This window comes from Nicotiana tabacum, chromosome 7, assembly GCF_000715075.1.
Source record: "Nicotiana tabacum cultivar K326 chromosome 7, ASM71507v2, whole genome shotgun sequence".
Lineage (NCBI taxonomy): Eukaryota > Viridiplantae > Streptophyta > Magnoliopsida > Solanales > Solanaceae > Nicotiana > Nicotiana tabacum.
The window spans coordinates 10895159-10908935 of NC_134086.1; the positions used below are offsets into that span (position 1 = coordinate 10895159).

At 34.1% G+C, this 13777-nt stretch overlaps 1 protein-coding gene across 9 annotated transcripts; it reads left to right on the top strand.

Moving 5' to 3' along the window:
* The first annotated feature begins 2614 nt into the window (after positions 1 to 2614).
* On the top strand, positions 2615 to 8371 carry LOC107786336 (pentatricopeptide repeat-containing protein At1g04840-like). Of its 9 annotated transcripts, none has more exons than XR_001648118.2 (5): positions 2615 to 3957; positions 4054 to 4890; positions 6228 to 6294; positions 6412 to 6656; positions 7438 to 8371. XR_001648118.2 is itself a non-coding variant. In XM_016607803.2 (3 exons), exons 1-2 carry the CDS (start codon positions 2766 to 2768, stop codon positions 4884 to 4886), a joined length of 2025 nt encoding a protein of 674 aa, XP_016463289.1. In that variant the 5' UTR covers positions 2615 to 2765; the 3' UTR covers positions 4887 to 4890; positions 7434 to 8371. The 9 variants fall into 9 exon arrangements, 3 of the variants coding, with proteins under 3 accessions (XP_016463289.1, XP_075113034.1, XP_075113033.1); XR_012711480.1 differs by having other exon boundaries at positions 6495 to 6656; XR_001648119.2 differs by having other exon boundaries at positions 2628 to 3957; positions 6495 to 6652; positions 7434 to 8371.
* Positions 8372 to 13777: the final 5406 nt, after the last annotated feature.

Genomic DNA, 13777 nt, shown 5'->3' on the forward strand with positions numbered 1-13777 from the left:
TTCCTGAAACATTACCTGATAATAATATAGATTATGAAAAATTGCAAGAAGATTTTGGTATAAATGATAATGAATTAGAAATGGAAGATGAGATACCACTTACACCTAGTAGTGTTGGAGCTGCTAGCTAGGGTGATGGTCGTGGTGCTAGTAGTAGACCACCTTAACCAGAGAAAAAGAAGTAAGGTTTGGAATTTTTTTGACGAAATAGAAGGTACTGATAGAGTTAAATGCAAACTTTATAATGATACTTTTAAACATAAGATTGGAGGACAATTAGGGGGGACTGTGACACTTAGTAGACATATGAGAATTGAGCATCCTATAGAATGCGGATCTGATGGAGATGAAAATCAATCAACTCTAAACCCTACTACTGGAGGTCTTATGAAATATGATAAAATGAAGGATCGTGAGGAGTTAGCAAAAATGATTGCTTTGGGTTGTCTACCTTTTTCTTTTGCTTCTTCATCATATCTTATTATGTATATTCAAAGGATTTACAATCCTTTATTTAAAGGTATCCCTAGAAGTACTTGTAGAGCTGATATCTTTAGACTTCATGGACAATATCAAACATACATACGTTATTTGTTTAGCCACCTTCCTTGTAGAGTTTCTCTAACTTCTGATATTGGCCATGCTGTTAATGGAAATGATTATTTGACAATTACATGTCATTGGATAGATGATAGTACTTGTATGCAAAAACGTATTATCTCTTTTAGATATGATGAAGATCAGAGTCATACTGTTGCGTTTATAAGTAGTACTATTTGTGAAGTTGTTGAATTTTATAATCTCAAGCAAAAAGTATTGTGTATGTCTTTTGACAATGCTTCTAACAATAATGCCACAATTTCAATATTAAAACTGCATTTAAAACCACCTCTTGATAAAAAATTTCATGTTAGGTGTGCATGTCATGTTTATAATTTAATTGTTAAAAGTGACCTTGATTTATTTTCAACTGAGATTACTCATGTTAGAAGTGTTATTCAAGGAAATAATAGACAATCTAGAATAAAGGAATTTAAGAATAAGTGTGTCCAGTGTAACCTTAAACCCAGATTCATGCCAGACGAAATTATTACTAGATGGAATTATACATATATATTTTTAAAATGTTGCTACAAATATAGATTCCCAATAACTGAAGTTGCTAATGCGCATTGTACTGATCCAAACCGTATGTTAACAACTACTACTTGGGAGGTCATTAATGATGTTGTTAAATTTTTACATAAATTTTATACAGCTACTGTTGAGTTTTCTGGAGCATATTACCCTATTGTTACTATGGCTTTAGTACATATAGCTGAAATTTCTTTTCTACTCTTTGAATTTAAGAAGAAAAAAAAATATAGGGATGTTGTTGAAAAAATGCAAGCAAAATTCAAAAAATATTTCTCTCCAATTCCTCCGATTTACTTAATTGGTGCTGTTTTAAATCCTTCTATTAAGATGTCTGATTGTCACCAATTAATGAATACTTTATATACTTATATGGAGATTGGACCAACTAAAACTCCAGATTTATATACTTGTATGAACAAGCTAAATGAATATTTACAACAATTATATAATTATTATGCAAATGTAATTGATGATGATGCTTATGGTGTAGGCAATGTTAATCCCACTATGCACTGTACCACTTCTGCTATTGTGGATGATGAAGAAGGCCTTGATAGTTTTAATATTTTTTCTACATTTCTAACACTCAAACCAGTAGCAGGAACATTAATGAAATTCAATTCTACTTGCAGAAGCAAAAAGAAACTCGCACAAAGAAATTTTCACCGTTGAGATGGTGACATGAGAATGGAAAGCAATTTCCTGTTCTTTTCGCTATGGCTCGGGACGTGCTGAATGTGCCAATTTCAACTGTTGCATCAGAGAGTGCATTTAGCCAAGCAAGACAACAACTTGGAGACACCCGTCACTCATTGGGAAGCAATGCTTTGGAAGTTTTAGTATGTTTCAAAGATTGGGTTAGATCGGAACGAAGAAATCAAGGACGTGAAGATGTTGATAGCCCAGAAGACGAGGAACTTGGAGATATATTAACACATGGTAACCCATCTGAATTTAACACTCCAGAAGAAGGTCACTCAGTTCATATTGATTATGAAGAACTTACTAAGGCAATGCAAAACCTTTGAATTTGCTCTTTTTGTTTAATTTACTTGTTGTTAAATGTAAACCTTTCAATTTGTAAGTTTGAATTTTGAAATAAATGTAGCACTTGCAATTTATAAGTGCAATTTTTTCTCATTTTCCTTGTATTCTTTATATTAATACAAAGTATTCATATAACTTATAATAGTTATACAAAATACAAAAAAAAAATACACTAAACCCGCCTCGGCCTGGCCCTCTCAACTCGTAACCCTTACGGTTCAATTTTTATCCGAATGAATCCGAACCCGTTAAACCCGGTAAGCTCCAACCCATAACCGACTCGGACCATAACCCGTACGGGTCCAAAAAAACCCAACCCAGCCCGCCCGTTTAACACCTATAATCTCTACTCCCTGAGTCGTTTTTGTTGTTGCATTATGTTTTATTTTTTATTTTGAATGCAGGGAATATTTAAAATTTAAAAAAATAGAAAAAGAACAATCTTTTGTCACTCTCCGTCCACCACTGTACTACTACTAGTATTCTTTTTCCGCCACCATTGCACTAGCATTACTTCCATTTTTCCTTCTCATTTCTGAATCTGTTGCTTTTTATTGTTACAAACCTATCTCTGTTCAAAAATGAAAGTAACTCCCAAACTCAAAGTTCCAAAACGATCTCCCAAAATCCTCAATCCTCCACCAAATAATTCATATAACTCTAAGAATAATAATAATGAAAATTTGAATGAAACCCATTTCATATCTCTAATTCACAATTGCAAAAACACCCATCAACTCCAACAAATCCATGCCCAAATCATTCGCCAAAATTTATCATCAAATAGCAGAATCATTACTCAGCTGATATCTTCAGCTTCTGTACGTAAATCCATTGACTATGCATTGTCTATTTTTAATTGTTTTCGTGACCCGAATCTGTATTTGTTTAATGCTTTAATTAGAGGATTGAAGGAGAACTCTTGTTTTGAAAAGTCAGTTGCATATTTTAAGCTAATGCTTAAGATGGGCGTTAAGCCTGACAGGCTAACGTACCCGTTTGTGTTAAAATCTTTAACGGCATTAGGTGAAAATGGAGTTGGTGGGAGTGTGCATTGTGGGGTTTTAAAGATGGGATTGGAGTATGATGTGTTTGTGAGGGTTTGTTTGGTTGAAATGTATGTGAAAATTGAGTTGGTGGTGTTTGCACTGCAACTGTTTGATGAAAGTCCTGAGAGAAATAAGGCTGAGAGTGTGCTTTTGTGGAACATCGCGATTAATGGGTGTTGTAAGACTGGACAGGTGAGTAAGGCGTTGGCGTTGTTTGAGGAAATGCCTGAGAGGAATGCAGGTTCTTGGAATACTTTGCTTAGTGGGCTGTTGAGGAATGGGGAGGTCGATAAAGCGATGGAACTTTTCGATGGGATGGTGGAAAAGAATGTGGTTTCTTGGACTTGTATGATTCACGGGTTAACACTAAATGGATTGCACCAAAAGGCGCTGGATTTGTTTTTCAAGATGGTGGAAGAAGGTACAAAGCCGAATGGTTTAACAGTTGTATCTGTACTTTCTGCTTGTGCAAAAACTGGGGCACTAGAGGCAGGGAGAAAGATTCATGAAAATATTTCGAACAATAAGCTCCATTTGAACGTAGCAGTTGGTAATGCTTTGCTTGATATGTACGCGAAATGCGGGTATATTGAGTCAGCAGGCCTGGTTTTCAGTGGATTAAAAGAAAAGGATATTCGTACGTGGAGTATAATGATATGGGGTTGGGCAATTCATGGACATGTAGATAAAGCTCTTAGGTGTTTTGAACAGATGAGATTAGCTGGTAGTTTCCATATATTCTTTTGTCCTTCGAGTTACTTGGATTAACTAGAAAATTGTTTGAAAAATTAAAACTTTTTTTTCTTTCTAATGGTTGCAGGAATCAAACCTGATGAAGTTTCTTTCCTTGCTGTTTTAACTGGATGCTCTCACGCTGGACGGGTGGATCAGGGCCTTCAAATCTTTGATAGCATGCAACGCGAGTGCTCAATTGAGCCCACTATGAAACATTATGCTGTAGTAGTAGATCTACTTGGCAGGGCTGGCCGATTGGACGAGGCCTTTAAATTTATCGAAAGTATGCCCTTAGAGCCAGATTATGTGATTTGGGGTGCACTTTTTTCTGCTTGCAGAGCTCACAAGAACATTGAAATGGCAAAAGTTGCATCACAGAAGCTCCTGCAGCTTGAGCCAAAGCATGCTGGGGGCCATGTGTTTCTATCTAATGTTTATGCAGGAGCGGGGAGATGGGATGATGTGGAAAGAGTTAGAAGTTTAATGAAGAACAAAAATGTTGACAAGGATCCTGGATGGAGTTCGATGGAGGTGGATGGTCAGTTGCATACATTTGTTGCTGGTGATAATGCTCATACACGTAAGCAGGAGATATACTCGAAATTGGAGGAAATTATTACGGGAGCTAAACAACATGGTTACATGCCTGAAACCGAGTGGGTGCTTCATAACATTGATGAGGAAGAGAAGGAAGGAGCCTTGGGAAGTCATAGTGAAAAGTTAGCACTTGCTTTTGGTCTCATTAGTACTGGTCCTGGTGCGATCATTATGATTGTGAAGAACCTTAGAGTGTGTGGCGACTGCCATTCGCTAATGAAGTACGTCAGCAAGATGAGTGAAAGGGTGATTGTGTTAAGAGATATAAAGAGATTCCACCATTTCAAAGATGGAGTTTGCTCCTGTAAAGATTACTGGTGAACTAGTAAGTGTTGCCTTACTTGCAATTTCGTCTCAAATTCGCTAGTTATGCTCTAGTCTGGTCACGTATGTCATTCTGGACTTCTAGCAATTTCTGGAAGCCGTTGTGTATACTATACTTTTGTTGCTTGCAGTTTTACTTTGGTTTGGGATAATTATCAGACCAACCAAACTAATTGAGCCTTGTTTTGATTTTGTTTCCTATTAGTTTGAGGATGAAAGAATAGCAAATTGATCTTGTTTTTCTCATCTAAAATCTCTTTTTGCTACTCATTGGCTTAAGCATTAAAGTAATATGAGAACATCAATAACTATACTTTAAAACCAAACTACATTCACTACATGAATCCGGTATATCCATTCCATGCAATAGTTTCTTTAAACAGGCAGAAAAATAAACAGACCAACCAAACCAATTTGGATTATTGCCAATTTATTTAAGTTTACTGTTTTTTGTCCTCTGAAACTTTTATTGATAAATATGTATGTGTTATCCACAGAGCACCAAGAGGCTGCCAGGATACAAATTGGAACTTCCGTTCCATGGAAACCTTTTACTTTACCAATAAATTTATGCACGAATGCAATAGTAACCTTAACTGCCCAGTCGCTTTTTGGTCTCTGATTTTCGTGATTGGAGGAAATACTTCGGTGATACTCTCCTTTATCAGAAGTTGTTTTAGATTTCTGTAGAAGAAGAGAGAAGGTATGGGAAGTGGTCCTGAGTGTCTCTTTTAGAGTTTAAAGCTGGAATGTGACGATTGGACATTCCAAGGGGAAGAAATGCCATTAACAAGTTCATTTACTGATTTATCTGAACATGCTTTGTGTGCGCAATTATCTCTATCAGGAGATTGCAAATTTTTACAGTAAATTGCACATACCTAGAGCTTAGCCATGTGCTGTCCTTTCGTTTTCTCTAGTGGGATAGCCAATTCTTTGTGCTGTTGGTGCTCTTACACAATCTGGACTTATTTATGACGAGGTTGATGCATTAATCGAAACAGCTAAGTTGACTTATTTTTCCTTTTTCCCTTTTAACAAATAGTGCACCAGTTTCCTTCTGTTTTAATGGTCCCTGTCTTCTTTATTGGCTTCATTTTTTGTCTTAGACTACAACAACAACAACCCAGTATAATCCCACTTAGTGGGGTCTGGGGAGGGTAGTGTGTACGCAGACCTTACCCCTACCCTAGGGTAGCGAGACTGTTTCCAAATAGACCCCCGGCATCCTTCCCTCCAAGAACTTCCCACCTTGCTCTTGGGGAGACTCGAACTCATTTTCTGTCTTAGACTATTAGTCAAATTGCCTATGTCAAATTGCTATTCCCGCTACTGCAGGAAAGAAAACAATTTGGCGAGGAGCTACTTGGAGAGATGCTGATTGAGGAATAAAATGAAATAAGTGGTTTGTCTCAAACTCCGTTATCTTTTGGTTTTCCTCTCAGTAATGTGTGTCTTTTATGATTGATAGCATTACCTAAACCAAAGGAGTGAGCCTGGGAAAACTTTTTGTGACAAACAGGGAAAGATAAGGTCAGGAAACATGAAGGATTGGATGATGTGGTTTCTGATTGTCTCTTTCCCACTACTCTTTGTTCCTCACAGGTAGTAGTCGACAGTTCACAATGGTGCGTCAGCGCATGCATCTCAAAATAGATACTCTTTTCATGGGCACACTGAATTCCTATTTGGTTCTCAATTGCTGACACTGATGGCATCCAGGGAAAATTTGCAGCAGACAGTAGCCAAAATTTGGGACCAAGGCAAGTCTTAAGTACAGCTTCCCAACCACTCCCTGTCCATCCTTTAAAGAATGGAAGGGAAACAATTTATACTTGATCAATTACTAGGTTCGCTTAATTTCTTTACGCAGTCAGTTAATGCATCTCCCAAATTTTGGGAGTAACTGCTTTGATCATAATAGAGCCATTACTTCCAAAGGTGAAATAAGAAAGGACAAAGGTGTTTGGACAAGACTGCTCTGCCTGGTGTTCCATCTCTCTTTATTTTCTTAGTTCTCCTTGTTTCCTGTTTTGCTTTGTGTGGTAGTGCATGGTTAGCTCATTCATCATTGATTGTAGGCAACTTGATGATCATATCGTCCATGTTGCCAAATCGATAGTTTTGTACCAGTACTCAATCTTATCAATCCATGTTACATGAAATAGTAGTATGCTATCTTATGACATATGGATAATCTAGGTATCAAGAGACTCGGTGCAGGTGTCAATATATCCGTGGACTTCCTGTGAGTGTGAAAATAGAAAAAAAGCTTCTCATTAACTTGGTAAGTAAATATTCTAAAATCAAAGATAGAATATGCTAAGGTATCCTATAGAACATTGGTTATCAAGAAAAGGTAGCCTATAGAATATTCTATAAAATTTTCCTTATTCTTGTGCAATGAATCTAGACATGGATGACTCTAGACACATATTCACTTGATATTCTAATAACGTGTTGACCATTGATCAATTTAAGTGGTTCATGGTGCTCTCTCTAGGTGTGCAATACAACTAAATATTTTATTCTTGCTTGTCTCAGGTAGATCTGGCGCATTTTTCCTGCGTCCACATAGTTTTGGAAGGAGCAAAAGTTATCAGGACACCAGGTGGTGGAGAATCTACTGCTTTCTTGCGATCGGTTGCTCCAACTGCAAATAAGCACATGAGAGTTCCTGGCAATTCATAGCTTCAAGAGAGATAATAGCCGTAGCGGAAATGGCACTTGGCATCATCAATCTTGGAGAGCATTTTGTGAAGATCCAAATAGTCTTAAACTTTTGTGAAGATTCAAATAGACTTCAACTGCCATGTATAAGGAGTAGAGTCTTCTGTTCAAGGATACATTCCTCCCCATATCTTGTGCCCTTGTCAAGCAGGAATGGTGGCACCCGCTTAGCAGGTATAAGAGTTGCTTGTTGGATGACTTCTCCAAGAACAGGGAACAAAGCAAACCCTAACACTGCTCGGGCCAATACCGCGGTTAGATGAAGTTTGTTAAGAGTTGAAGCCTATGGTGGAGCTAGTGTGTTGGTTATGGGTACGGCCACGCCCAATAACTTTGGTCCAAACTTGTATTTGTCTTGTGAAATTGATTGAATATGTAAACAATTATTAATTTTGAAGGTTACTTAAAAGAACTAGAATCCCGAACTCATAAGCTTCAAAATTCCGGCCCTGCCTCCTGGTTGAAGCAACAATAGTCATGTGCTTATTTGTACAAGGCACCTCTCTATTTCACCATTTTTTCAGAAGACCTCCCCCACCTCCAACTCCAAACCTCCAAGTGCCGAGGTGCGGTTGGAGCTGGTGAAATAGTTGAGGCAAGTGATCATGTCCTTGATTTGCTAGTTTGTTACATTTCTCTTGCTTCTTATGTGGAAAACAGTTTGGACGAATAGACTGTTATTGGTATTAGGTAAATGTATTGGCTTGACTCTGTCGTTTGCTTTATGTTTATTTGTGAATTGGTTTATTCAATGTCTGGTTCTTTCATAAGAATGAAAATGCGATCAGAAGGGAGTCATTTCAGAAAAGTATGTTGGCTAAGCTGGCAATCATAACTCTGAGAAGTGAGATCTGTGAGAATGGATTTTGTCAATGCTATTTATTTTGTCACAATTTAATAGGCGTTCAAATAATATTTGTTTGAACGGGAAGCCTCGGAGCAACTATAAAGTTGTTTATGCGGGTTCGAGCCGTGGAAGCAGCCATTAATGTTGCATTAGGGCAGGTTGTCTGCATCACACCCTTTTAAGGTGCGGCCCTTCCTTGAGCCTTATGTGAACGCGGGATGTCTTGTCCGTGGGGCAGCCCATATAATATTTGTTTGAGGTGTAAAAGAAAAATATTCAAATTGAGTTGTGCTTGTACATAAACTTCAACTTGAAAAAAAAAAACTGAAAATTTGTAAGAGAAACTAGCTATTTTATAATACTTTTCAAATATGATTTTCATTTTTCCCAGTATTTCAAACACTGAAGTTTAATATTTGCAAACCGATTGTCTAGCCAATATTTGCAAATATTGAACTTTAGTTTATACAAATACTGAAATATTATCTATGGCAACCGATTAGTCTCTCTCATTCTGATATTATAATTAGCAATTTGACTTGAAAACCATATCATGACTATATGTAACTTATCTACTATATAAATATAAATTAAAAAGATGAACTTAGTTCTTGTTCCATAATAAATTGGTAATTCTATTAATGGAAAGATTTCTATTATTTAGTCTAAATTTGGGAAACGTATATGAGCTATTAATTACGTTAAACCAGAAAAAAGGAAAAGTACATTATTTTGTTAAATTAATCTACCGAAAACATTTTTTTTTCAAAAAAAAATTGTCAAAAAAAGAAAGCAAAACTGTAAGACTGCTCAAAAAAATTAAATTGAATGACAGATAGAAAATGCTTGGAATATGACAACATAAGACTGGTAGTTTGAACTTTACATACTCATATAGGAAACAATTGGATTTGGAGTTGAATTATTAGGAAGATAAGGAAAAAATAATTAAAAATTATCATCATTATTTTCTTTTTACTATGATCATTGTTTAGAAAGTTTACGATACTATTGTAAAGGGGTGCAACTTAAAAAAAGTTTAATAATATCCTCTTTATTCTATTTTCTCCGGCATAATTTGACCAGCTATCGAACTAAGAGACTTTAACATATGAGGAAAATACGATGGAGTATCAATAATACAATTATGCCAAAATAATTTGACAATTTATCTAGCATGACAACGCGAAAAAATGATCTCTTATAATCACATATAATTTAAATAGAAGAAGGTAATCTTATAAATATTTTCAACGTTTTATTTACATATCTCTTATGTTATTTTTATTAATCAAAAAAGTGGTATAACTAAGATAATATTTATATAAAAAGTTTCAAATTGTTATAAATAGAATTTTATTTAAGGTGAATGTCTATATTTAGAGAGATTCTAGGGTTTATTACTTGGTGGCTAAGCCAATCTCTCCCTATAAATAGAGGGTTCTATTCAATTATAATTCATCTCATATCAATAAAAATTCTCTTCTCTCTACTTTTCTCTGCAATACTCTTCTTCTTCTTTTATTGTTTCATAACACGTTATCAGCACAAGACTCTAATCAATTGAGTAGAAGCTTTGGGATTGCGCATAATGATTGTCAATTGTTCTATGAACTTCCTTCATGATTAAATTCTGGATTTAAGGTAAGTATTTTACTTTTCTCTTTCAAATTCTTGACATTCTATAATTTGATTTTAAATACAAGCAAAGACGATAAATTGTGATTGTAACTCTAATGAAGTTTGAAAGATATTATAACCACCCAAAGTGGTAAAATTTCTATGTCTTGCCATGATCAAATTCATGTATGATTGTGGGCAAAAAATTGAAAACTCGTCCCATTGAATTTGCTTCATTCTCATTCCTTTTAGAGAATGTGATAGTAGTATGTGATAAGTCTGAAAGAAGACAAAATTATTACTATGAATGTATCAATGGATGTGGACGTGACAATAGACGAAATTATAATCGCCATTATTGTGATATTGAGAATAATAAGAATTCTCAAAATAATCCTTCACTCTGTGAAAGTAGTATTTGTCATCGATTTGACATGAGATTTTATAAAACACATATAGATGATTATGGTCCATTCATGATGTGAATATGACAACATCTAATTTATGAATACATATTCATTCTTGGAAGAATATGAACGTGCTAGTAGTAGTGAATATACCACACTCACCTCTAGAAGGAGGTTTGAGATGATATAAGAAAATAATGTCATTATTATGGCATGAATGGTCATTGGTCACGTACCTATTGCACACCAAAATATTTTGGTAATACGATTATTAAAGAATAACATTAATGCAAGAAACATATCTTGCATATAATTTTGACCATAACCATAATAGTAGAACTTTCTCCTTGAAAGAGATAAATGACCATATGAATGTTGATGAATATGTGGTAGTACAAAATTAATTGAGAGCTCTGGAAGAGCCAATTATACTATTTTGGAGAAACACAATTGATTACCAATAAGGTATTGTGTTGTAGTAAGTCTCAAAGAAACTTATTCAGTTTCCAAAGTACACGCGAAAGCGGTTGATTATATTGAGACTATAAATAAAGGAAAGATTTAATATCTTCTATTACTACAACTTGTAGCGGGGTAATATGTATGTGAAAAGTTACACGCTTTATTCTTCAGTTTGTACTACACAAATAAAAGAATGCCACAATAAAGTAGAACTTTATTGATATAAAACTCATATCATAATATACTTGGAGTTTATTGATATCCAGTTGACATAGCTGGTTTAGTCATATCAATTTAAGTATGATGTGCAAAAATAAAAGAGAATTCAAATGAGTAAACATTAAAGAACTAGAAAGTTCTTTACGAATTCTTCTAGGTTGCTTGTTCTCATTAATTAGTAGACCAACTAAAATTGGGATTGAATCCCATAAACGCTGGAAATATCAAAAATGAATATGGGCCCATTCACTTGCCATGTATACCACATAAAATGCATCTATGAGATGGTTACATGTGCGATTATTATTAACCCGCAATATGATGTTTTACGAGGTAACTTGCTCAATAGTTTAATTTCGAGCATAATTTCCAGATTTTCTATTCAAGAAGTTCATCTTAATAAATTGGTTTACATCACAGCTGGTTTAGCAAAATAATTTATTGAGTGCCTCACTTAATAGCTAAATTGTTGGTGATGAGAACAAAGTTATCTATATCAGTTTGATATAGGTTATATACGAAAGTATATTACATTCTCCCCTCACAAATGGTTCAGGGTCAGGACCCAAATAATTCCATCTTATTATTATTGATGTGCGGTATATATTTTGATTAACACCATGACACACAAAGATGGACTTTCAAAGTTGAGAAAACAAGTTAGTTTTTCTAACGTGAGGGGTAGACATGATAAACACTTGAGAAAAAGTTACGTGAAACGGATTATCATTTGTATATATAGATCCTCGAATATCATAATATGAACTTGAAGTTCATAAAAAGATAATGCGTTTGCAATATATTTCAAGCATGTCATACGCATTTGCTTACCCAAAGAAAGTAACTATATTCTCATTGCAAATGCTCATATTAAGTCCTAGAAGGACAAAGTGTATGGTACGCTTAAGGCGTATAGACAAATCGGTTTCAAATAGCTTCTTGATAAAGAAGATGAGCAAATGATCAAAATGATCATAATAAAGGAGACAAATAATCTAGATCACATGACATAACACTTCATAATGTCTCATGAGAGATTCAGGTACCTGAATATATGAATGAAGAGATCTCTATGATATGTCTTTATGAAAAAATATTGGAACTGATATAAAATGTTCGTCGACGACATCTATGATAGCGCTAAATATAGAATTGGTTTCATATGAAAGACATATAATTTTATCTATGTTGTTCAAATACTTGAAAGTATAAAGTCAATGGTATGTGCAATCAGTTTCCAATATCTTATATGTATAGCATATGACATAAAAACTTGATATGCATCTAAAGTCTATTATATGGCTTATATGACTTAACTTATATGACAATCCATGAAGAATTTAAGTTGCTTGAAGCATATACAATTCTTGATCTTGAAGGAAGCGCCGCTTCCTCAGTGCAATTTGTGCACAAATGTATCTTGCTATAACTATAAGCATGATAATATGATAGCAAGAGTTTTCATCTCTATGTGAAGATAATGAACTGACGATTCCAACAAGATCATATGAAGACAATACATCTATTAAGAATGATGATTTCAAGGTTCAACATATTCATTCAAGTTAATATGGCTGATTTATTTATCAAATCTCTATCAAAGATCCTTTGAATATGGTGCACAAGATTGAAATGCAAATGCTTAAAGATGTAAATTGATGCTCTCATCAGGGGGAGTTAATGCGCGTTGCACTCTTTTTCCCTTACAAGGTCTTTTCCCATTGGGTTTTCCGTGCAAGGTTTTTAACGAAGCAACCAAAAAGTGTATTGTTAGATATGTGTACTCTCTTTCCTTTTCTACAATTTTTTTTCCATTGGATTTTATTTAGTTAAGGTTTTAACGAGGCACATTATTTATTGAATAGACATTCAAGGGAGAGTGTTATAAATAGAATTCTATTTAAGGTGAATGTCTATATTTAGAGAGATTTTAGTGTTTATTGCTTAGTGGCTAAGCCAATCTCTCCCTATAAATAGAGGGTTCTATTCCATTGTAATTCATCCCATATCAATAAGAATTCTCTCCTCTTTGCTTTTCTCTGCAATACTCTTCTTTTTTTATTGTTTCATAACACAAATAAATTTAAAAGAAAAATTAGAATTCTATACTTAAAAAAAAATTACTACATTGAACAACGTGCTTATTAGGCTTTTCATACTAATCTATATTATATTAAAAGGAGAGTAGTATGCATTGTGGTTAAGGCAAGTGACAAACTTAAATGAAGCTACTTGGCAATTTTAAGACAACATTAACAATTAGAAATTATAAATGGAAACATATATATATATATATATATATATATATATATATATATATATATATATATACTGTGCTAATAAAATATTAATAATAATAAATAGATATTATAATAAAGCATAATAAGAAACAAAAAAAGTTATACGATGAATATTTATTTTTCTTTAATTTCATATAGGTTTAATTAATAACATAATGTATTAAGAAGTAGGATGACAGTTGTAACTATATTAATGTGATATTAATATATTAAAAGATAAATCATAATTTAAAATAATTAATATTCTTGAATACTGATGATCATGCTTGCACGGGTTTTAACATTTATATTTATATTATGTTG